We start from the raw sequence: 24,263 nt of genomic DNA on the forward strand, positions 1-24,263 counted from the left end.
CTTTTTGCGAAAAGTGGCATAGATTGTCTTCGGACAGGTGTGCCACCCCGCCATAGCCCAGGTATGTACTGGGCTGGTAAGTTAGGCCACCACAAACGCAATCTTGGCTTCATCAGACTGATACATCTGGGGGGGAACAGGCAAACGCCAGCTCACACTGCATTAGAAATCCTTGGCAGTGTTCTGGTGTCCCTTCATACCTCTCGGGGGGGGGGGTGATCCATGTTTCTGCAGACTGGGTGCTCAGAGGCGTGGGAACAGCTCTCTCTGCTGGTGGAACTGGTTCGGTCTCCTCCATGGTCTGAATGATCCCACCAGCGCAGAGGGCGTTGATCAGCCAATCGAGCATCTCCTCTACTCGTTTGAGAGACTGATCATGGGCACTGAGGAGGGTGGCTTTTGAGGCCAGAGTGTTGCACATCTGGGTGAGCTCTGCTAACCAGGTTTTTATTCACATGAAGGGGCAAACAAAAGAGTAGTTGAGGAAACAGGCGAAGGTCAGGTGATTGGCGAACATCGGTAACAAGGCGAGACAGGAATTATAGTATGCGGTAGACAGGCGAGAGGTTGGAGAATTCAGGATAATGTGCACGGAAAATACCAGTCGAGTGGGGACAGTGGTTGTTCTTCTCAGAGGTTCCGTAACGGGGGATGCTCTGATGCTGCCTTTTATCTGCTGTTCCATCATCAGGCAGCAGGTGTCATTGATGAGCTGACTGATGAGGGTATGACAGTGCTACATTTGTGCTGATTTATACCGTTCGAACCGCCGTCCATCTTGCTTACTTTTTTAAAAATAAAGGATAGAATTTCACATGATGCCACCCGGTCCGTGAAGTTGGCCCCCCTACAAACGGCACAAATAAAGAAATATATTTTTTTGTTAGTGCTACATTTGTGCCAATTTGTGCCGTTCAAACCTCCTTATTATCTCTTTTACTTTGTTAAATATAAAGGATAGTATTTCACATGACGCCACCCAGAACCCCGAAGTCACCACCCGTCACAAACGGCACAAATAAAGACAAGCACATATTTTGTTAGTACTACATTTGTGCCATTCGAACCGCTGTTCTACCTCTTTTACTTTTGGAGACAATGGAGGTTGTTTACAATAGAAGTGATGTCACACCCGACACGATGTCGCAGATGCTTGAATTCGGTTTCATTCATTAGTGCTACATTTGAGCTGATTTCCGCCGTTTATTTATTTATTTTTGTTTTTATAGAGCGCTCTTCTCACGCAGTGACACAGAGCGCTTTAACACAGGCATACAGCAAGAAAAATTTATACAAACAAAGAAGACAGTCAACTAATGGCTACCATAATGAAGAAATTATAAAGCTATGAGTATACCTACTGGCCACCGGGGAAAAGAACAAAACTCCCAACTGAAGGTTGAGGGAGAAAAAAAACCTCTGGGGGTCCACGGGCCAGTGGTTGCCCACCCCTCCTGGCCGTTTGAACTGCGGTTCCGTCTCTTTTGCTTTTTAAATATTAAGAGATATATAACACGTGACATCACTGTGGTATTTCAGATTTCAGGTATTAGTGATTATACGACACGTTATTTCTGGCAATATTCATAACATGTATATTATGATTTGCAGTCCATATAATACTACTGCCTTTACCTGTCTCACTTCACTCACCGATCCATGTTGTGGTCGAACAACGGAAAAACTGCTGCTGTTCAGTGAACAATATTGATTCACCCAGGTTGACAACGAGTGAAAAAAACAGCACTGTACTGTTAACTTCTATGTTTTTTTTTTTTAAATGAACAACAGAACTCAAAACGTACAAATACACTGCAGTGTTTCCAGTGTCCTGTGTACACAACACATGTGTTGTTCTGTGAAACACACACACACACACACACATTTTCAGAACTGCTTGTCCCATACGGGGTCACGGGGAACCGGAGCCTACCCGGTAACACAGGGCGTAAGGCCAGAGGGGGAGGGAACACACCCAGGACGGGACGCCAGTCCGTCGCAAGGCACCCCAAGCGGGACTCGAACCCCAGACCCACCGAAGAGCAGGACTGTGGTCCAACCCACTGCGCCACCGCACCCCCTTTCTGTGAAACAATGCTCACTTAACAGAAAAAATGAAGAAATAAACAAACATGTGCTGGGAAATTGCTCGTTCTCACTCCTGTTTGGAAGTTATTCTGTATGTGGGTGGTCACATTTCCCGACCTCCGCTAATGTAGTGCTCGGACCCAGATCTGGCCTCATTCTATGGTATAGCATTTGTATGTAATTTTTCTGTGTAAAGTTTCTTTACATATTATTTCCTTCTTTGCAAATGTATATTTTTGGTAATGAATGTAGATAATAAAAAACATTTCAATAGTATAATAACTCTGTCTATGACATCACCTAGACTACCTCCCCCACCAAAAGGATGCTGGGTCCTTGTAAAGACTTGTTTTATTTCGGTGTGTAATTACAGCACAGCGTCCACTTTGATTTTTTTGCTTGTTTAAAGTACTGGGATCGTTGTAACATTTTGATTAAGTCTCCTCACGGAACTGCTGTGAGCTGGATATGTACGATTAGTTTAAGAAGTATTCATAAATAACAATCATTTTTTCTCGTAAGATTTCCCAAAAACGATTCGTTTGCAGGTTTTCCAAATGCTACATAAAGTTGTATTTTTCATTGCCGTGCCTGTAATTTTAACTATAGGATTTTAGGGAGATGTCACCGAAGCGGAATAACTTCCAAACAGGAAGAAGAAAACAAGCAATTTTCCAGCTTGTTTATTTATTTCTTCATGTTTTCTGTTAAGTCGGTATTGTCTCACAGAACAACACATGTGTTGTGTACACAGGACGCTGGAAACATTGCAGTGCATTTGTACATGTTTTGAGTTCTGTCGTTCATTAAAAATACCTGATTGAATTAATACTGTTTATTGAACAGCAGCAGTTTCAGAAATCTGAAATACCGCAGTGATGTCGTGTAATATAGCCATTAATATTTAAGAACTGAAAGAGATGGAACCGTGGTGCCATGGCTGGACATCCTCGGTTCCGCGTGGAACTGCGGTTCCATCTCTTTAACTTCTTAAAGAGTGCAGGATTGTTTGTCTGGAATCAAGGGGTCAGGAGAGTTCTCGTTGTTGGGGACAGGTGAAGGGTCGGTCGATCGGCGATCAGAGTGAGAGCGAGGATCCATGGACATGGTCAGGGGATGAAGCGAAGTGTCGGAAACCAGAGAACGGATACAGGAAACAAGGGGTGTGGAAGAGCAGGACATAGTGCAGGAGGACGATTGTCTCACATGAGATTCTGCAAGTGTACAGGAGCTGAGGAGGTTGTTTTAAAGGTGAGTGGTCTGTCAGGTGCTTGATTGGTGTCAGGTGCTGTTGACTGTGGTGCAGGCATGGACGTGACACACGGTTCGAATGGCAGAAATCAAGACAAGTGTAGCTCTAATGAATGAGCCCAAATTCAAGTGACTGTGGCATTGTATGGGGGTGGTGATGTCACTTCCAGTGTAAACGAGACCTATCGTCTCCGAAAGTAAAAGAGTTTGAACAGCAGTTCAAACAGCACAAATTGGCACAAATGTAGCACTAACAAAATATGTGTTTGTCTTTATTTGTGCCGTTTGTGGGGGTGGGGGGGGGACTTCACAGATGCGGGTTATGTCATGAGGAATACTATCCTTTATTTTGAAAAGATTAAGAGCGATAGGACAGCGGTTCGAACGGCACATATCGGTACAAATGTAGCACTAGAAAAAATATATATTTCTTTATTTGTGCCATTTGTAGGGGGCCTACCTCACTGTTCCGGGTGACACCATGTGAAATACTGTTCTTTATATTTAAAAAGGTAAAAGAGATAGCATTGTAGGGGGGCTGGTGACGTCACGTGCTATGTAAACAACCCCTATTATCTCCAAAAGTAACAGAGATAGAACCACAGTCTGAATGGCACAAATTGGCACAAATGTAGCACAGATAAATGAGCCCAGTTTCGAGTTTTTATGGCATTTTAGGGGGGCTGGAGTGCTGTCACCTGCCATGTAAACAACCTTTAATATCTCCAGAAGCAAAGGAGATAGAACCGCGGTTTGAACAAAACAAATCGGCACAAATGTAGTACAAACGAATGTGGGGGGGGCTGGAGTGATGTCACTTCCGAAATAAATAAATGTTACTATCTCAAAAACTCCAGTGGCACAAATTCTAATATTTACGGCACAAATTAACACTAATGAATGATGCTGTTTGTGTGGAGGCCAACTTCACAGAGCTCTACGCTGATGATACCCAGCTCTTCCTCTCCTTTCTACCTGGAGCATCAAACATTTCTGCACGCATTGCTGCCTGCCTGTCAGACATCTCTGCATGGATCACCATCTCCAACTCATCTTTCCAAAGTGAGATCCTACACCTCACAACTGACTCTACCCAACTACTTGTCCAGGCCATGGTGACATCCCGTCTCGACTACTGCACCTTTCTCTTGTGTGGCCTTCCCGCTACTGCCATCCAACCTCTGGAGCTGATACAGAATGTTGTTTCACGAGTTGTGTTTGACTTGCCGAAGTATGGCCATGTATCTCCTTTACTCGTTTCTCTGCACTAGCTTCCTGTAGCTGCCCAGACCAAATTTAAGACACTGGTTACTGCCTACAAATGCAGCATAGAACTGCTCCCAGCTATTTACAAAACTTGATCAACCGCTACACCCTAGTGCATGAACATTTTCACCTAAGCTCATATAATGTGTAAATGTTCATGCACAAATAACTTTATGATCATGCCTGGACAAGCCTTTACACAACCACTAATCCTATATTGTACGTAAATGTTTGTGTATCTCTAAAAAAATTGTAGGAGGGTGATCAGGAATGGACTATTATGGACTATTCTAAGTTTTATGCAGCTACTTGTGTGATGAACATTACATATGGTGGAATAAAAAAACTTTCATTAAGAATCACACATCTGCAACTATGTCTCTCTTTCTCCTAATGTAATGCACAAATTGTGTTCTCTGAGATTTATGTCGCTTTAGCGTCTGCTAAATGAATAAATGTGAATGTATCTATTTTGTGCATCCGTTAGCAAGATGTGTCCTAAGGTATCAGAAAAGCCTAAGAGCATATCAGTCCTGCTTTTACTATATGTCTGTCATGCCTTCCACCTCAGTAACAAGCAACAACTGCAGCTGATCAGGGTCTGGGCACATGAAAGGACAGCCTGGACTGCAGGAAGTTGTGGAACCTTGTTCAGCCTTGCTACTCGCTTGTGCTTCTCATTCTCACCTTAGATCTCCTGACCTCCGTTTCCCAGTTCCTGCTCCTTGTCTACAACTTCCTGGTTTGCCACGACTTCTCGCCTGTTTACTGGACAACGACTCTCGGATTTGACCCTCGGATTCCGTTCACAGATCGCTGACCATTGTACCTGTTTTCCTGACCATGTCTACTGGATTGCCCCTTGACTTCACTTCCTGTGCTCCGCACTTGGGTCCGGTTAGTGTTACGTTTAGTTTTATGTGTTATTTTGTATGATTTAGTAGGTTATTTTTGGGTCTGGGAATGCTCAGAAAATTTTCCCATGTAAATTAATGGTAATTGGTTCTTCACGTTATGCCATTTCGGCTTACAAAAGGTTTCATAGGAATGCTCTACTTTCAGATAGCAGGGGAAACCTGTAATTCAGCTTTGTAACATGTTTTCCCTTTGTAACTCAGTAAGTTAAGAAGCTTTCACAGATCCTGGATGCTGAAACTCTCAGAGTTTCCTGTTAGGTCTTGGACTCTGCATGGTAGCAGATTGGGAAGTCAGCCTGGGCCTGAGTTCAAAATACATTTCTGGGACCAGGCTCATGGGATGTCCCTGACTGGAAAAGTCTGGTCCCGGAAATACTCAGTTTGCTCTCTGAGTATCTCAGGCCTTTACTGGTGTGAGGGACTAATAGAATAAGTGTTGTCTGCTTTTTAATGAACAGTGAGAAAAAGTGTGAATCATTCTTCAGTTTGGGGAATTTCTTCTCAATGACTATGGATCCTGATCATTATTAATCCAGAATATAAGCTTGTTCTGAGGCTGCAAGATGTAAAAAGCAAAGTAGAAGTGGACAGGCTATGCTGATATATTATATATTTGCATTTGAGGCGAGGGGTGCGGTGGCGCAGTGGGTTGGACCACAGTCCTGTTCTCCAGTGGGTCTGGGGTTCGAGTCCCGCTTGGGGTGCCTTGCGGCAGACTGGCGTCCTGTCCTGGGTGTGTCCCCTTCCCCCTCCGGCCTTACACCCTGTGTTGCCGGGTAGGCTCCGGTTCCCTGTGACCCTGTATGGGACAAGCGGTTCTGAAAATGTGTGTGTGTGTGCATTTGAGGCAACATGTTTTGTGAAAAATGAATGAGCCATCTCTTAAATACCAGTGTGAAATTACAGCTCTCATTTTGGATTTCAGACAACTTTAATTCTTCAGTTAAAATTCTTCAGTTACAATCATGTCCATAACCTTGATAATTGTAAAGATTTGAATGCTATTCCAAAATGTGTTTTTTATTTTTATTTTTTATTTTTTAAAAATTGTTTACAAAGTTTTCAGCAAGATACAGTGCTTTAAAGGAACTGAATAAAACTGTATTTGAAGAAGTTTAAATGTATCATTTATCACAGCAACAGTGAATCCAGATGCTATGTCTGTATGCTTTGTTCTCATAGATGGTTATTTTAAAAAGAGAGGCATTTTATAATAATACGAAACAAGTGATAATCAAATGTTTTGCAGACTACAGAGAAAGTCCAGCACAGACCTATCATGTCCCATGATGAGGGTATTTCTCCTGACTGAATCCTCTCTTCCAGAAAATATGTCAAGCTTTCAGGTTCTAGAGGGCATAGCGTGGTTCAGCAATCCATTGCAGCATCATCATGCAGTCTTCCTTCACTCAAGAAAGGAAACTCCAACAGTTATTTTACTATCTCACCTAATTGTCATGACTCAGTCTACTTTTTTATCCACACAATAAACATATTTTCCATAGCTACAATACAGAAGAAGCTAATTTGGAAAGGAAGATCCCATTATAGCACTTTGTCTCAATTCTGCACTAGGTTCTATAATGATTCAATGCTCTCTTGAACAGATGACATTGGCACTCCTCTATAAGCTCACCTCCCAGTAACGTCTCTTTGCATTCATTTTGCTCTGTGTAATTACAAGTCTTATAGCAGTCTTTATCCTTTCTCTTCTCAAATGCTGCATTCATACTTATTATATTTCTTTATCTCACATTCTATTTCCCCCATCCGTCATTACTTTTAGTGGAAGAGTACAATGACTGCTTCAGAAATAATTATTTTCTTCTCATGTCATAATCTTGAAAGGGTGAGTGTATATGGAAGACTCCATTGCTCTGAAAGATATTTATAGCTTCCTTCCTCAGTTGAGATGATCTACAACACTGCAGACACTGCGTGTGTTTTGCACTACTAATAGGACAGCGCTTGGCAAGAAACAAGAAAGTGAAATACTAGGAAGTATCTGTGGGAGGGATGGGGTGATTTGGGTTGCTTCAAGGCAGTGGGGTTTGGTGAAAGAGTGACGGGGTGATCACTGGAAGACAGTGTGGTAGGTCGGGCACTGGTGGGACTTCATGCGCTTCACAGCATATTTGAGTTCTTTGCTTCTCTTGTCCCACTTGTAGATAGCCATGAGGAGTAGTTGCTGCTCCACACGGCGACCCATGATGAGGTAGCTGTTGCTGGCCAGACCATCCAGCTGTGAACACGGGCAGTCGGCACCATTTTTGATGTACAGGACAAGTTTTTTCAGGTCCTTCTTGTGCAAAACGCCCATTTTCAGCACCTTTTTCTTCTTCTGTGCTAAGATTAATTTGCGATCACCTTTCTCCTTCTTCACCTCCTTGATCTTCATTTTGAGTACTGAAAGACAAGCAGGGTTAAAAGTAGCATTAGTGACCTCCATCAGACACTCCCTGTTTTACTTTCACTTACAGGTTTTAACTTGATAAAGGTAACAGATTGTATGCTTTACTCTCAGCTGGTACATGTATAGCATTCTTTGGAACATTTGCTATTAATGTACCAGCTGAGAGTAAAGCATATCCAACCAGCATAAAATGGTGAATGCAGTTTTGAACTGGAATACAAGATGAAGCAGACCCTGAAAACATGAGCGTGCATTACTTGAAATCCTTCCAAGGATCTGACAGTGATGTTTGCATGCGCTGCTATGTATGTCATTTTGTTATGTTGTACAGGCAGTGTGTAGATGTGTTTATTGTTCAGGCACAGGTATAACAAGGATCGGTACATGCCGTTTTAGTATTCAAACAACCCTTATATGCCTCCTCAGTATTTACACTTCTTTGAATACTATTGATAATATTTTTTTTGGTCCCACAGTATCAGGTGTTGTTACTTCACTATATTCAGGAACTGAAACATAGTCACAGTTTGGATTATTAGTGGTCTCAGGAACAGTTCTTCCAGCACTCTTTACAAATCTCACAAGCCAGAATATAATAACCAGCTCTTCTGAAGAAGGACACATTGTGAATGTTTGAGAATTTTATTGCCAGTCCAGGAGAGCATGAATATACCAGATAACTTCCTGAGTCCTTCAGGATTTGCATTTAATGACAATTGCTAGCTTGCTGTTTTGATAGTACAGTCCTAAATAACTCTTTTACACTCACCAATAGCATTTCTGTGCATGGCTCAGCTCTCCAGCCTGCATGAGGAGGTTAGGTGGCCGTGTAAATATTATCTCAGCGTGAAGCAGAGAGGTTGCAAATGTAGGGCTAAATGACAACAAGGAGCTTGGTGAAATGGACTCTGCTGGGAGAGTGTTCCAACACAAACCCAGCGTAAGTGAGTCTTTTGCCACACTAAGCAGAAGTTTGCAGAGCAGAGTTTGCTCTTGGTGCAGCAGAGACCTGCTTGGAGTAGGCTTGTTTTAGCCTCCAGACTCAAGATTCACCTCTCAAAGTACAGGGAAAGCTGTGGGGTCAGCTTTGACCACAGATTATTAGGACTCCAAACAAAACGGTAACAGGGGCCTCAGTTTGCTCTCCTGCCTCCACCACCAGACAACACACCTGGGCAACATCTCCCTGACAGGTGAGGGGCCCTTTGTAAACAGAAGCTTGAGGCAGGCTGTGCGAATGGCTAAACTACTCAGACGAAACAGTGCAGCTTTGGCTTTTTTCAGTCAGCAGAACCTCTCATCCTTTCATAGTAGTATACAGACCAGAAATAAAAAGACTATAAGAAGGGCACAGATGGAGAATTCTCAGCAGCACAACAGTAAATTAGCTCCAGTATGCACTGCAGTGTTGCAGATACATTTGTACCTTGCACCCTAAGGAGGGCTAGCCTAAGCATACATGTAAAAGTAAAAATGAAGATACACAGTTTGACTAGTTCCCCCCAAAATTATTTTGTCCTCATGCAGAAGCACAGATTTTTAAATGTTATACTGAAGTGTAAAAATCACATTATACTCTCCTTCTCATTCTAAGGTCTGGATTCCATCTAGCTGGTGAAAGGGCAGCAGAACACTAGTGTCAGGTGAGACTGGCTTTTTGTCTGTAGGAGCAGTAATATGACATAGTAATTTGAGATTCATTGTGTGTTGCCAGTAAATATTGCTTTTCTTTAGGGTACAGAGTAATTTCAAGTTCCGTAACAGTGACATTGATTAAGTGTATCTATATATGACTCCAAGGGGTCTGGTGGCACAGCAGGTTTGGCCAGGGCCTGCTGTGGGGTAGGTCTGGGGTTTAAGTCTTGCTCGGGGTGCCTTGCAGTGGACTGGCCTCCTGTCTGGGGTGTGTCCCCACCCCCTTCAGCCTTGCACCCTGTGTTGCTGGGTTAGACTCCAGTTTGCTGTGACGCTGCTTGGGCCAAGCAGTTCTAGACAGTGTGTGTGTGTATATATGACTTAGCTGTACCAGACTCCCTTACCTCTACGTAATAAGAATTTGTAGATACAAATAAGTATGACTTGTGCTGTGTAATTAAGAGAAATTCTTTATGGGCAAAAAATCTTTTAAAAAACTGGTAGCTTTTACACTATGGAAGAATATAGAGTCCTAATGATACCAGAGCCACCACAATGGCCTCTATCCAGTTTCGGTTAAGTCCCTTTGTGCCAATGTGTCAGTTATCCATTAGTCGGAAGTTTATCTCCTTGTTTCCTTTATTGCAAATTATTCCTGACTTTAGTTTAGCACACACACACACACACACATTTTCTGAACCGCGTGTCCCATACAGGGTCGCGGGGAACCGGAGCCTAACCCGGCAACTCAGGGCGTAAGGCTGGAGGGGGAGGGGACACACCCAGGACGGGACGCCAGTCCGTCACAGGGCACCCCACTTTAGTTTAGCATTCCCATATACCTCCCTTACTATTTCTTTGCACTGGCTTCCTATAGCTGCCCAAATCAAATTCAAGACTCTGGTTATTGCCTACAAATGTGTCAACAGCACTGCTCTATTTACAAGATTTGATCAACCACTACACCTCAACCAAACCGTTTTACTCATCTACTTCTGCTCGCTTGGTGGTCCCGCGCACGAAAGGTAAAGCCTTTTCAGTTCTGGCTCCGTTGTGGTGGAATGACCTCCCCCTCTCACTCAGAACTGCAGAAGCTCTGTCTATTAAAAATGGCTCTGAAAACTCACCTTTTCCAGACTCACTTTGCCTATGATCTTTAAAGCTCATGTATGGTGTAAATGTTCATGCACCATGTCTTTATGATCATACCCAGCTAAGCATTTACACAGCTGCTACTCCTGTATTGTATGTAAATGTTTGTGTACCTTTAAAAAAAAAAATGTAGGAAGGTGATTAAGATTCGCCTATTCTGAGTTTTGTGTACCTACTCGAGCGTTGAACATTGGTGCATAAAGTGGAAAGAAACAAGCTAGGTTTGCTTAACCACATGTCTACAACTATGTCTCTCTTTCTCCTAATGTAATGCACAAATTGTATTTTCTCTGAGATGTACGTCACTTTGGAGAAAAACATCTACTAAAGGAATAAATGTAAATGTAAATGTACTTTATTTCAAATGTGTTTATAATTTGTTTTTTGCACAAACACTGTTGGAAATATGATAGTCAAAAGCAGACTTTGAACCTTGCAAGAACAGTCTAAAATTGAGATATGATAACTTTTGTAAAATATTTAAGTAGCTTGTCCTTTTTTATATAATTCGATATTTATAATATCTGGGTAAAAATATGAAGGGTTGAGGACTGAAGTCTTCTTTGCTCACTTAAAAATATGGTTATTTACAGCTATTCCTGTAGTGTATGCTGGCAAAAAATGATGCTGCTGGAGTAACTGACTAGTTTATGAATCATGTCTACATCTGTATCCCTTCATCTGCTGGGGAAATGCACTTTTGTTTTAGAGTGTTTAACTAAATGTTGCTTTGGATAAAAGCAACTGTCCAAAGAACAAATGTAAATGTAACTTAATGGTCATTTAAGCCCCAGTTAAATGCAATTTTGTTTATGAGCAGTGCTCAGGAATACATTATGTTTGGAAATTAAACTGTAGGTATGTTTCTTTGGCTACTGTATATCATTTGAAGGAGAAAAGAGTACACAGTGTGCTTAAACTGAACAGCTGTATCTAGCACAGTGCAGTCTATGATCAATTTAGAGAGCTTGGGGACACATTACTTGCAAGGTCACCAGGTCAAGGCACACATATTTAAAACTATGAATATTAGTGGTATCACAGTTTTTACTGTCAGTTTTGACAGAGTCCCAGCTGTAGACACTCAGAAGAGGTGACAGACCCAGAGGACAACAACACAGAGTTCTCAGCCAGAATGAAGGAGGGCTGGCCAGACGGTATGAGACAGAGGTCCTACTCAGCATGCAGGGAGCACTAGAGCTGTGGGCCAGAACTGCTGTTCCCACTCAGTGACTGGGCTCTGCAGGCCTCCTGCTTTTGGTATATCCCATGGGGCAAATTTGCATCCTGCTCTGGTTCCTTTACATACCTCTTCCTCCCAGTTGGAGAAGCCAACCTCCCAAACATTCAGGACCAACATCAACAAACAGTAATCAGCACCTTGGAACTCAAAAGTCAATGGCATTTTTCATGCTTCTGTCACCCCCCAACAGCCAGAAGTGCAATACAATGTGGCAAATGGTGTGGAGTTGTTCATGGCTCAGAAATAAGTATGATCACCATCAGTTAATGTGACCATTCTTCATTATATCAATCAATAACTATACACTTTCAGCTCTGGGACCTGTCATCTGTGGATCTGTGGAGCCTGGCTTTCCTGACTGAAAAAAAACAAATTTTGTTGCTATTTAAAATACTATTTTTAGCTAATTTAGTTTGATGTGAGTATCCACAGGTACAGCCAGGTCACCAGAGGCAAAGTGATCAGTGATGTGTTAAACTTCAGTTGAGCCACTGCTGAGACATTGACCAAGCATGGGAACCAACAGCAAAGTATAGACAGAAAACAATAATCACACAAAACAGGCTAGTTTGGAAAGGAAATCAAGTGCCATCAGTGCAGGCAGGCTGCTTGTAAAACCGTGTGGTCCACCCACACCTACAGTCAGTTCACCCTTCAGCAGTTCTGGAAGAAATAACACTTTCTGTCATGGCCCAGTTTAACACAGTTGTATAAACATCTAAGTCATTTAGAGGCATAATTTGTTGTATATACTATTAATAACATTTCTAACATTAACATTTTTCTACAGGTTTTGGTGTTAACAGGGTATTTGCTGATTTGCTGGCTTACAGGCTTTTGGAGTAAGCTACAAAGTTTTGCATTGTTTTATTACACAAATTTTTTAAATATTTATCTACAGGACTGACAAAAAACAATATAACCTAATGAAAAAATACTCTACCCATGCATACATGTCTCAGATACACAGCTGCAGAAGGTTGAAAACCTATTTTTGTAATTTTGTTGAAAAAATGACACCCTGTGTTTTCAGTTTTGTAAAACTATGAGCCAAAGGTTACTTTTCCTCTCTGCTCTTACTGGCGTGAATAATTTAAGTAAAAAAACAAAGCTACATTCAAATGGACAAGTTTTGTGCCCAGAAAGACACTTCAGGAATAATGGAGATAACCCACTGCTTGTAGCATGTGTGTCTTTTAAATCGCTCCCAGATTTTCTAGTGTTCATGACGAAGGTATTAGCCCCACTAGACAACAATGAAAATATTCATTGTGCAGAATATAATATATGAGTGACAATGGATGCCCCAACAAATCCAACACAACTCATAACGACTACTTGCATGGTAGGAATTGAAATAGTTTGCCAGTGTTTTTTCCTGTGGATTTCGAGGGGGGTGCAAATATGGGGAAAACACGGAAACTCCACATGCTCTGAGCAAGAGTTAAACTCTACAGCTACTAAGAGGCTGAGAAGCTGTACAGCATCAACTTGAGCCACTGTGCTCGCTGAACTACTGTACAATGAGTAGTACCCTAGAAACATGGATCACCTGGTTAACATGTAATAGTAATCATTCAAATTATTATCCTATATGGCATGATATTGAGTTCAAGCTGATGTCAGTGTTATTTTAATCACCTGTTATTAGTCTACGTGGGACCAAAAATGAAGTCAGTCCTATATACTATAAATGTGAAAGTAATCACTCATATTATTAAGCTAAATGGCACCTATAAGCAAAACTTACTATGCAGAAGAAGTGTGTTAATTCAGCTGTGTGCTTTATTCATTGCTATCCATAATTCACAGACAGCCGCTTTAGCTTTGTTCTAAAGACAGTCTAAAAACTGATTCATGACAAGAACACACATACACACTTTCAGAACTGCTTGTCCCATACGGGGTCACAGAGCCTACCCGGCAACACAGGGCGAAAGGGGACACACCCAGGACAGGATGCCAGTCCACCGCAAGGCACCCCAAGCGGGACTTGAACCCCAGACCCACCGGAGAGCAGGACCACGGTCCAACCCACTGCGCCACTGCGCCAACGCACCCCCCCTCATGGCAAGAACACCAAGTTTAATATTTTTTATCTCTACTGCTTGAGTAGCAGCATACGGATATTTCTTTATTAGTTTCTTTTCTTTTATTTTCCTTGAAAAGATCAAGCGTTGCAAATGACAAACATAGGTAGATGAAATAAAATGGAAAGTTTTTAAAAATTACAAGAAGCTAAAATGTGAATACATATTTCATTTGAAAACTGTCTAAAGGCACATGGGCAAGTCTTGTCTCCCCACTAAGTTACATGAACTGTGAATCATACCCCTGACAAACAAGGCTTAACAGATTATATGAAACTTTTGTAGTTATGTGAGCTCTGGTTTTCTGGTTACCAGACTGGCTAGGTCTCAAATTAAGATCAAACTTTAGGGGCTGACTGACTCCAAGAAATATGAAAAAATTTAATAATAAACCTGAAAAGTTAATTGTTAGATTAAAAAAAGTGTACCTATATTAGATACCATATGCAACAGTTAATGTGAGAGTTTTTTTTGTCTCAGGCCTAGTCTTTTCATTCTGCCATCTCTAGCCATGTTAGCCGTTGTGCTCCTTCCATGTGAACAACTTTAATATGAAACTTCCTCATGAAACATAAATGTCTGTGTCAACAACATCCTGAATAACTTTCATTGTGGCAACTTCTGAACGGTCAAGTTTCATTTCTCCAAACATTTTTTGAAAATTTTTCCGAATGGAATTATAAACATGGGAATTATGAATAAAATAAGTTGTGAACAGCCCTCTGGTCCCAGTTGTGTTCATAAATTGAAGAGCCTTGATATTCATCTTCATCTCCTTGTATACCTCTCAAAAACAAACTCTTTTGAGGCCAGCAATTTAACTTATTTTCATGAAAGCGATCTTAAATCACAATTTAAATGGAAAAAAAAAAAAAAAATTACAGCTTAGAAAACATAGGAAAGGAAGACTGAGAACCAATGAAATTTGGAACTTGTATTCCGCAAAGGTAAGGATTAGAGGTACAAGAATAAGGATTAAAGGCTGGTTGAATAATATGTGAAAAGGCTACAAGTTTCACATGTGATGTTTGCCTGTTTATAGAACCCTTACCAAAATCAGAGGCACAGAAATGCTCCATGATGGTATCAGTCTTTAGCTCGTTGTCACAGGGCGGGCAAGCTTTTGACGCTAAAGAGAGAGAAAGGACTCATATCAAGGACATAATCTAGTCACAGTCCATCAAATACTGACATGATGCCTCACAGATGCTATTTAAACAAGAAAAAAAAATCCTTTTTATTGCATTGCATTAAACACAAAAGACATCATTTTGAGGTCTTAAAGGGCTCAGTTGTCTTTATTTTGGAGTTAGTGACTTGCTGTCAGATGTTATTTATGGGAAAAGAAACAGCATAGGAGCCTTCCAGGGTGTTTACCATGCAATTACAGTTCTGAATATGACTAATTGGATGATTTGTATGTTTTTCTGGGTAACCATGGTGAGCTTTATGACTTTAGATGTAGTCAGTATATCCTGAAACTTTGTAGCGCTGCCAGATCTGGACAACTTCATCTTGCCATGAGACTTCTGCCAGTGTATGGTTCTCTGTAGGGCACAGTAAACTGTATGCATGCCTGAAGAGTAAGTAGTACACAAACATCAGTGTATGGCCTTTCTGAAATCCTGAGCAGCCAATTAATGTTACCTTTACATCCATCTTACATTTTTGAAGATTTTCCTATGTAAATGCGCCCTCTGCTGACTGTCATGGAGTGAAGGGTAGCCAAGAGGAATGAGCAACAAGTACAGTCAGGAGCCCTGGGGTACATCATGACAGGGAAATCTTTTAAAATTAAGAGGTTGGATTCCACCCTGCATATGAACACTGGAAAGCTAGGAGTCAAGTCTATTATGAAGTAACAGGAACAGGCAGGTCAAAGATCAATTTGTCCAAGCTTGTGTTTCAAAAACTACTCATTTACAGCTTCTTGGCTATCCTTCACACCCTTTTCCCGTGAACACCAACCTTTCTCACTTCCTTGCATTCAACTGTACTATAATGAATATAATGGATTGATTGGATTGAATAATGGATAACCTTTATGTAGTTATTTGTGTGATGTATACTGGTTCATATGGTGGAATGTGACAAATTAACTGTACTTTATAATCACGTGTAAGCATCCAAGTCTCTTCTTCTGTTGATGTAATGCATTTGTTGTATTTTTCTCTGAAATGTCTGTTGCTTTAGAGAAAAGTGTCTGCTAAATGGATAAATTTAAATATAAAATGTACAAAGCTGGAGCTTTACTAGTTATGGAAAACTTGACCACTGACTGGAAGATTGGCTTGAGAATGAACTCTGACCTCATCTGTGTTTGTGTTGGTGAAAAAAATGCCAGTGTGGCCTGAGAAAGGTCCTTTAATGTCAGTAGTGTGAGCAGTGATAATCTTTGCACATGAGCTTCAGTAAATGCACAGCCAAATGCCCCCAAGAAGAAGAATGGAATCAGAGCCAACCAGGCATGGAAAAAGTGTGTTTATGTGTAAATCTTAAAAATGCATTTTTTTCTTAAAGAACAATAAACCTAGAAAATGTGAAAGAACACAAATAATTCAACTATTAATCATGCATGACATTTTAAAATCCTTCTGCATTTGTCCTCCAATATTTGTTTTGCGTGTTCACAGAGTGCCAGGGAATCCCAACAATGCTACAGGATTAGCAAACAAGCTAGAGGAAAAACTACCCACAAGCAAGTTTGATATGAACAAGGATACTTCTGATTCATTAAAATTGCTTCCAGAGGAAAAACCTTTGTTACAGAATCTCTGCACTTTGTGTTTTAAGCAATGAATGTAGTTATATCAACCTTGTTAAATGTTTCTTAAGTGATTTTAGTACATGAGGTATATGGCCTAATCTATCTTCCTCCTTAACTATACAAATGATTGCATGACTACCTCTTGTATATTCAACACAAACTCATACAAGATCATATACACAAGCCAAATATGCCCATCAAAAAGGCCTGGAGAGTTGAAATATACATTATAACAATGTCAGAGTTTAAAGAACAAGTTTCAGCCATTACTCTGGCATTGTACTTGCTCATTTGTGTATCTTTTAATATTTAAAAAAAAAAAAAAGAAAAAAATTAGTGGGAGGGTATCGGGAATTGTCTGAACAAACTAGGTTTGCTTGAGACTTTCATGTCAGCTATGTCGCCTTCTCTTAATGTAATGCATAAATTGTACTTTTGCTGAGATGTACATCGCTTTGGACAAAAGCGTCTGCTAAATGAATAAATGTAAATGTAAATGTAAGTGGTAGTCATTAGCTCAGTGCTGTCCCAGTAGTGGCATTTAGCCTGTGTGATGACTATCATAGTAGAAGACACGGCAGTGCCTATGTGATCTGGATCTCAGTTAAAGATATTCAGCTATAATGTTTTTGGACCTGTACACTAATGCACTTTTATCCATTCATATGTAACATCTCCATTGGACTTGATTTTTTTTTGGGACAAAAGCATCTACAAAAGAAAGCAAGTGATGAAAATAAGTGAAATAATGAGCTATAATGCTACATTAAACAGAAACCAAGAAGGCATAGCCACTTTCTCTGGATACATTGTCTGACTGGACGAAATGAACAGTACATTCTTGTTTAAGCTTTACAGACTGGAACTGTCAATGAGCAGCTGTAATACAGATAGTAGCCAAAAGCACATGGCAGCATACTTAATTTCTTATACCTTAAATGCATTGCAGAACAAACAGGGGCCAAGGAAATTAGTATGCATCCTCTTCATGCTGTAAGAAGGCTTGGTCTACGTGACATAGACAGAGGATGCTAGGATGAGGACAGCTGAGCTTAAGGAACTTCTTATATTTGTTGGTGTCCCTCTCTATGCTTCTCAGTGCATGTGTAGAGTATGACACACATGTTTGTGGTCGTGAGTCCCACTTGGCCAGATGGATCAAGGAAACCTATACAGACTTCCTTGCCACCCTTTCCTTATTACTAAGGTTGAGCTCTTAAATTCCTGCCTATCCTCATTTGCTCTTGAATCTCCAAATTGGCTTTTAAAAATGTCTTTAACATTTCAGGTACTAGAGTAATTGCTGCACGGGCATTTTCCTTTGAAATTATGCAAGGCTCATTTGGACTCTAAGTTACGAGTGGTAACACATATGACATGAAACAGTACTGCATCAGGATGAAATATGACCTGTGATTCATGTCAGGAATCCCAACATCTGTTTTAATGTTCAGGAGAATCCATGACCTCCCAGTGTGACTCGTGAAAACAGCAAACCTCATGCTTTAACAGGAAAGTTTTCATTTAGGCAAATGATTTTCGCCAAACTGAATGACTGGTGAGGGTATGGTGGCACAGCAGGTTTAGCTGGTGCCTGCTATACGGCATGGCTGGGGTTCAAGCCCTGGTTGGTGGTGCCTTGTGATGGATTAGTGTCCTGTCTGCTGTGTTTTCCCCTTCAGCCTTGCACCCTGTGCTTCTGGGATAGGCTCTGGCTTGCTGTGACCCTGCTTGGGACAAGTAATTGTTGACACTGGTTGGTGAAATGAATGATCAAAAGTATTTTTTGTATTGTTTTTTCCAGCCAGGTCATTCATGGGGGCAGTGGCTTGGGGCAAGCCACGAATCCATAGGCTTGTTAAGCTAGAATGTCATTCAGGTGGTTTGATGGAGTTGACAGCAATGAGCCACCAACAGACATGATTGCTTGAGCTTTGAGGAGCAGATTTAATCAGGACTTTTGTAAGCACTGTTAGCTGTACTCTTTTTTTTTTTGAGGCTTTTCTCCTCCACCCCATTTTTCTCCCTCTGCTAAGAGTTAATGTTTCAAGAATATTACTCAGGCCACTGGGTGCAAGGGAAGTTCTGATCTACAGGCAAGAAACAATTTAGTTATCCTCACGTACCTTTGCCCCATGAGCAGAAAGGAGTGTGACATCGCCTGAAGGACATTTCTTCTGCAAGTTGACCTTTTGGAAGCCACATAGAAAACAGATAATTCTACTCTTGCTCTGCTGTCTGACAAGTGGTTCTACCAGTGATTGTCTTTCTCCTCCTCTGAATAATTCTTCTGCGGTTTATATGGAAAGTTTTGAGATGGGCTTGGCATGCACTGCTGTGTCTTGACATCTCCTCTACAACCCTGTGCACAAAAATATTGAACTCTCCTGCCTAAATGGCAGGCTTGGTGGAAATATCTGGCCACATATGCTTCACCCAACTTGAATGTGAAACTGAATTTCCTATGTTCTTCTACTTTCCAGACAGGCTTTCCAGCCATGCAGTATCATATGATTGCAGAAGGTGTTATACTTCATCCAACCCTTAATTGCTAAAAGTTTGGTGCTAGCAATTGATACAATGGCAGGAGCTGAAGCCTCCAGGGATGCTAATTTGCCAGCATTTGCTCTTCATTCAGTTTGGCATGGCTTAGCATCTTTTGTGAGGCATGATTATAGATCAGAAATGTGTCCAAGTTTCTTGACTTGTTGGTGCTGGCTATGGTTGGTTGACATAGTTTTTTACTGAAAGTTAACAAAAATTCTAAGTCACTTATACAGACATGGTCTCTCCAAGCAAGATGTTTCTGTTGTCATTGCACCAGTAGCTCTTCAGGCCATGTGGAGCTCAGTTGCACAGCTCAGTGCCAATCTCAGTCTGCCCATGACATCCAACTTGACCCTCCCTGGAAGAAGTCCACAGGCTCACAGTTGGCTTGTCTGAGCAAGGCTATAGTTCAGAACTGCCCATAAGAGCCATTCATCCCAACCAAGGGAGTTGGAGAATATTGATAGTCCTCACTCAGCATTTTGATTAGGTTCAGCCTTTTTTTAAAGCTATGTGCAATTTATAGAATTCATACAAGGTAAATGTACTTCCAGAGTAGTTAACAGAATATACTTAAAGGATTTGTACTGCTGTCTTTTCATAGAACTCGGTTATGGTTATGGCTATGTAAACTGTTTTGTTTTTTCTTAGTTTTTTGCTTGATTTTTTTAGAATGACAATACGTGTTTAATCAAGTTTTGCAGTGCCTTTGTCAACAAGATAAAGAAGTCCATGGTGTGCATTTCTGTCTGCTTGTTTGCTCATTCTGACATAGAGCCAGTTTGTGAAGAGTTTATTTGATTTTTTTTTTTTTCTTTTGCCAATTACTCTTTAAATAAAGTTAACAAGCTCTGCTGGGCAGAGTGAAGCTTGTGCATTTGTGAATTTGAGTCACATACTTTATGCAGAGTATTGGCAAGGAGTTGTAATTTTGTGTAATGAGCTGTCAAAGTACAGTTTGTGTCTTTTGTGCCATTCTGTAGTCAGAGACTCATGATGTGAGATTCAGCTGTCAGTGACTTTCTATGTCTCTTCCTACAAGCTGTTTTTTCATGGAGATATTTCCCTCTCCCCCTCCTCTACTCCCCTTTTTTGTATACAGTCGGCGGCATCTTTTCTGTCTGCTGCTCCCAGTGGTTTAAGACATCCGCTTCTCCCGAATCTTTTGTGAATGGTCCCACTGTGATCAGTGCAACTACCTCATTTTCTCCATTTCAGACTAATTTGCCCTCCACAGTAATTGGCTCCTTGACTAATTGGCTACCTAGTTGCCAAGCAGGATAAAGGAGAGTACAGGGACAGTCACAGTCACAGTCACAGCTGGAACAGTAGGCATTGCATTCCTCTGCAGATTTTTTGTAATGAAAGAGGAGGATCACACTTTGTTTCCTAGATCATAGAAGCCAGTTGGTTTGTACAGAGTTTGAGCTAACTTTATCTAAACAAAAGCTTTCCCTATAAAATCCCAACCCTGGACTATTTTAAAAAGCAGATTTAGGAGAACCTTCCTCAGTGAAAAATGCCAACGTCAGTAAGCCTGTTGAACCTGTGTTAATATTTTTTTAATGTGTCATTTTGGGGAAATTTTCCACATGTTGAATAATTTCTCTATACACCTGAACACATTGGCGGATTCTTTCTTAATTAGTGAGGCTAGTTCAAATTCTAAATAAACTGTTCTTTTTCTGAAATAAAGCAGTGGACAGAAATTAAAACCATACAACACAAACAGTACAAACATAACCTCTGATCTTAATGACAGACTGCAGTCCCTGACATTGCGCTGTGAATCAGAAAATTAAATTGTTTTTTTTTTTCAAACTTACCAAAACACTCTTATACCTCATTTTTTTGTGTCCTGTGCACTCTTACTCTTTTTTGCCAAAATTTTGTTTAATATTTTCCTACCATGCAAATCCAATCAAATTATTCTTCCAAAATAACTCAGCATTATTGTTAGACTGAAATAACTCTTCCATGTGCTTTGCTTAAGTCTGCTGAAAGCCTCTGGTTTACCTTGGATCTGTGTGGCGTGATTGCCTGCAAACTGTGTGGGGATGCACAGGTCGTTGTCCATGGGAAACTTCTCGCACTGCAACATCTCTGGCCAAGGGAAGCCATAGGTCTCCATGACGGGTGCACAGCTGTCACGCACGGCCTCGCAAAGGGAGCGGCATGGGTAGATAGGCTGGTCCAGGCAGACAGGTGCGAAGAGTGAGCAAAGGAAGACCTGTGTGTCCCCGTGGCAGCGCTTGGCAAGTAGGGGTACCCAGCTGCCTGCCTGCTGCCGTACCTCGGACAAAGTCTCATGCTCCAGCAGGTTGGGCAGCCGCATGCGCTTGTAGCCCACACCGTGGCACAGTCGCAAGTCAGCTGGGATGTCCACGCACTGTTGCCGGCTGGAATAGAAACGGCCATTAGGAAAGTTGTCAGACTGCCAGCTGTAGTAGTCGTACTCCTCACTGGAGAAGGAGCAGGTGAGGAGGACCAGGCCATGCATCAGCACCAGCAGAGCCTGGCTTAGGGGTCCCGCCATTATCTGGGTATGGAGAAAACAAAAAAGTCTCTGTTTGTGGAGACCGAACAGCACTGTTGAAAGCTGCTGCTGAAAAGAGGTGATAATCCTGTTTGCTTCAGAAATGGGTTTATCCCCTTCTCTCAAATGGCATCTGACCAAAGATCACTGTCTGAGAGCCCTGCAGGGGCTCTTTGGCTGTGAGCTCTCCTCAGTTAGTTTTGGGAGCTTTGTACAGAAAGCCAGGACTGCTCCGGTCTGACTGCTCCTCTAAGGTGCACATAGTGTATAAGAACCAGCAGATAGCTCAGTGAACCAGCCACTGGCCCCCTGTGCTGCACTTGCACTCCGCCTCCTACTGGCTGCCCCCACCCTCAGATCCTCCCACGCCAGCCAATGGTATGGTTTGGGGGTGAGGCCTCTGCTAGACAGGACGTGCCCCTTTCACAGCCTCCACTACTCGTGGTTGTCACAGGCTGTCTCAGAGTACAATGCCTACAGAGGACAGTCATCCTGCTCTTGCTTTCCCTTCCCGCCTTTCTCAGATCCCAACTCTCAGGACAATTTTCCACACACATAATTCCCATTTTGCCTTCAGTCTCCCCTTTTCCCAGTTAGGAAGTAAGTGGTTTAGAACTGAATGATTTCACACTGATCAGAGCCAGGACAGCTACAGGTGGTCTGAGTCATTTAGCCACGCTGTAAGAGATATGCTAATGAAGCAGCAACCTTGAATGGGTCTGCTCCCCATCCCTGTCTCTTTCCATCAGACCCAGTCACATTGAGGGGCCCAAGCCTTGGACTGCAAGGGTCTGGCCACAGGAGGCCCCAGGGCCAAAACAAGTCCTCCTCCTCAGGTCTTTTCATGGCAGATTCTGTTGATGTGCATTTCCTCTGCCATCCCCTGTCCCCTGTCACACTGTGTTGTTTTCACAAGTGTTTTTTACAAATCTTATCTATGTTAATCATGCACCTACTTGAACAATTATGCACCTACTTGAACAATGAACCTCGGTGCAGCAAGCGGTAGGTAACAAATTAGGTTTGCTTGGGTCACATGTCTGCATCTAAGTCTTTTTCTCTTAATGTAATGCATCAATTGTACTTTTGCTGAGATGTATGTCACTTTGGACAAAAGCATCTGCTAAATGAATAAATGTAAGTGTAAACGTAATCATAAACCAGTATTTAATACCTTTTGGTGGTATGGTAAATGCTACTGTGGGCAAAAGCAGCTGTATGATGCTACGGGACGGTACTTTATTGAACACTGCAGGGAAATTCACAATATCTACTTTTTGTGCAGATATTCAACATTATACAAGTTATTCAACAAAGTACACGTATAGGTCTGAATTCAGACCGGTAACTGTCAGAGAATACAAGTAGGTCTGTCACCAAGGGTCATAAGGTATGGTGCTAGCCAAATAAGCCTGCCGACAAGACCACAAAGATGCTGCAAAACACCCCCAGAGTCAGGCCACAGTCAGTGTTTAATGCAATAAAATACAAAAAGAGTGATAAGCTTGGCCTTGGTAGCAGTTCTAAAGCACTTATTAACTAGTGGTTCCAAAGGCTGCAGAGTGCTGCGCTGGGAGTAGAAGTTTTAAAATCCATTAAGCTGTGTAACATTTTTAATGGAATTTAAATGTAACTGTAATCAGTTCTCAGTAAATCTGTGAAGTGATTCCAGTATTCATGGATGCTTTTGCAACAATGGATCTTTGACTTAGACTTTGATTTATTATCCATCGATAGACAGATTTATTGATCAGGTTTTCACAAAGCATTGGAATGCTTTCTGAGATGTCACAGCAAGATTGTTCTTATACAGAATTTTAACATTGCAGAGATAACATTGCACTTTTTTGGATTTTTTCATTACGGAGTACTCCAATACTGTTTCAACTCTAAATATATAAAATTATGTGGATACACATTTTGATTCATTTTTAATTTGAAAAAAAAATCTTAAATTTGCTAGTTGTAATAATCCATTTTCCTATCATCTTTTCATTAGTATAGAACAATTTCATTTAGACTAAATGAAGGACATCAAGTTTTTAGGTAGATTAGTATCAAAAATAAAGACAACGTATGACTGGATTTCAGACACACATGCCGCAGTTTCATTTGCTTCAATACAAAATTAACAGTGAAACCCCACTCAACATCATCACATCGTGCACCTAGCAAACCTGTACTAAGTTTTACTGAACCACTGCAGTTTCATGCTTTGTTCATGGATTGGCGACTTTTATGACCGGGGTTAGTTTCTGTGATTATTGTTTTGGGTTCACAAGTGCTCAGTGGTAATTAAATTTAAAAGAAAGTTTTCCCAGAGAGGACTTCTGAGGAGGGTGGCTGGTCAGGGTCCAG

At 41.4% G+C, this 24,263-nt stretch overlaps 1 protein-coding gene and 1 long non-coding RNA gene across 2 annotated transcripts; one reads left to right on the plus strand and one right to left on the minus strand.

Annotated features, from left to right (window-relative positions):
• The first annotated feature begins 3,805 nt into the window (after positions 1 to 3,805).
• Positions 3,806 to 7,752, plus strand: LOC108942625 (uncharacterized). The gene is made up of 3 exons (XR_001966719.2): positions 3,806 to 4,401; positions 5,298 to 5,502; positions 7,691 to 7,752. It is a non-coding gene; the product is annotated as an uncharacterized LOC108942625 (long non-coding RNA).
• LOC108942624 (secreted frizzled-related protein 5-like) lies at positions 6,517 to 22,138 on the minus strand. The gene is made up of 3 exons (XM_018766080.1): positions 21,386 to 22,138; positions 15,107 to 15,184; positions 6,517 to 7,928 (listed from the first exon to the last, which is right to left on the minus strand). The coding sequence occupies exons 1-3, from the start codon at positions 21,903 to 21,905 to the stop codon at positions 7,597 to 7,599; spliced, it is 930 nt and encodes a 309-aa protein (XP_018621596.1). The 5' UTR covers positions 21,906 to 22,138; the 3' UTR covers positions 6,517 to 7,596.
• Positions 22,139 to 24,263: the final 2,125 nt, after the last annotated feature.

Source organism: Scleropages formosus, chromosome 8, assembly GCF_900964775.1.
Source record: "Scleropages formosus chromosome 8, fSclFor1.1, whole genome shotgun sequence".
Classification (NCBI taxonomy): Eukaryota; Metazoa; Chordata; class Actinopteri; order Osteoglossiformes; family Osteoglossidae; genus Scleropages; species Scleropages formosus.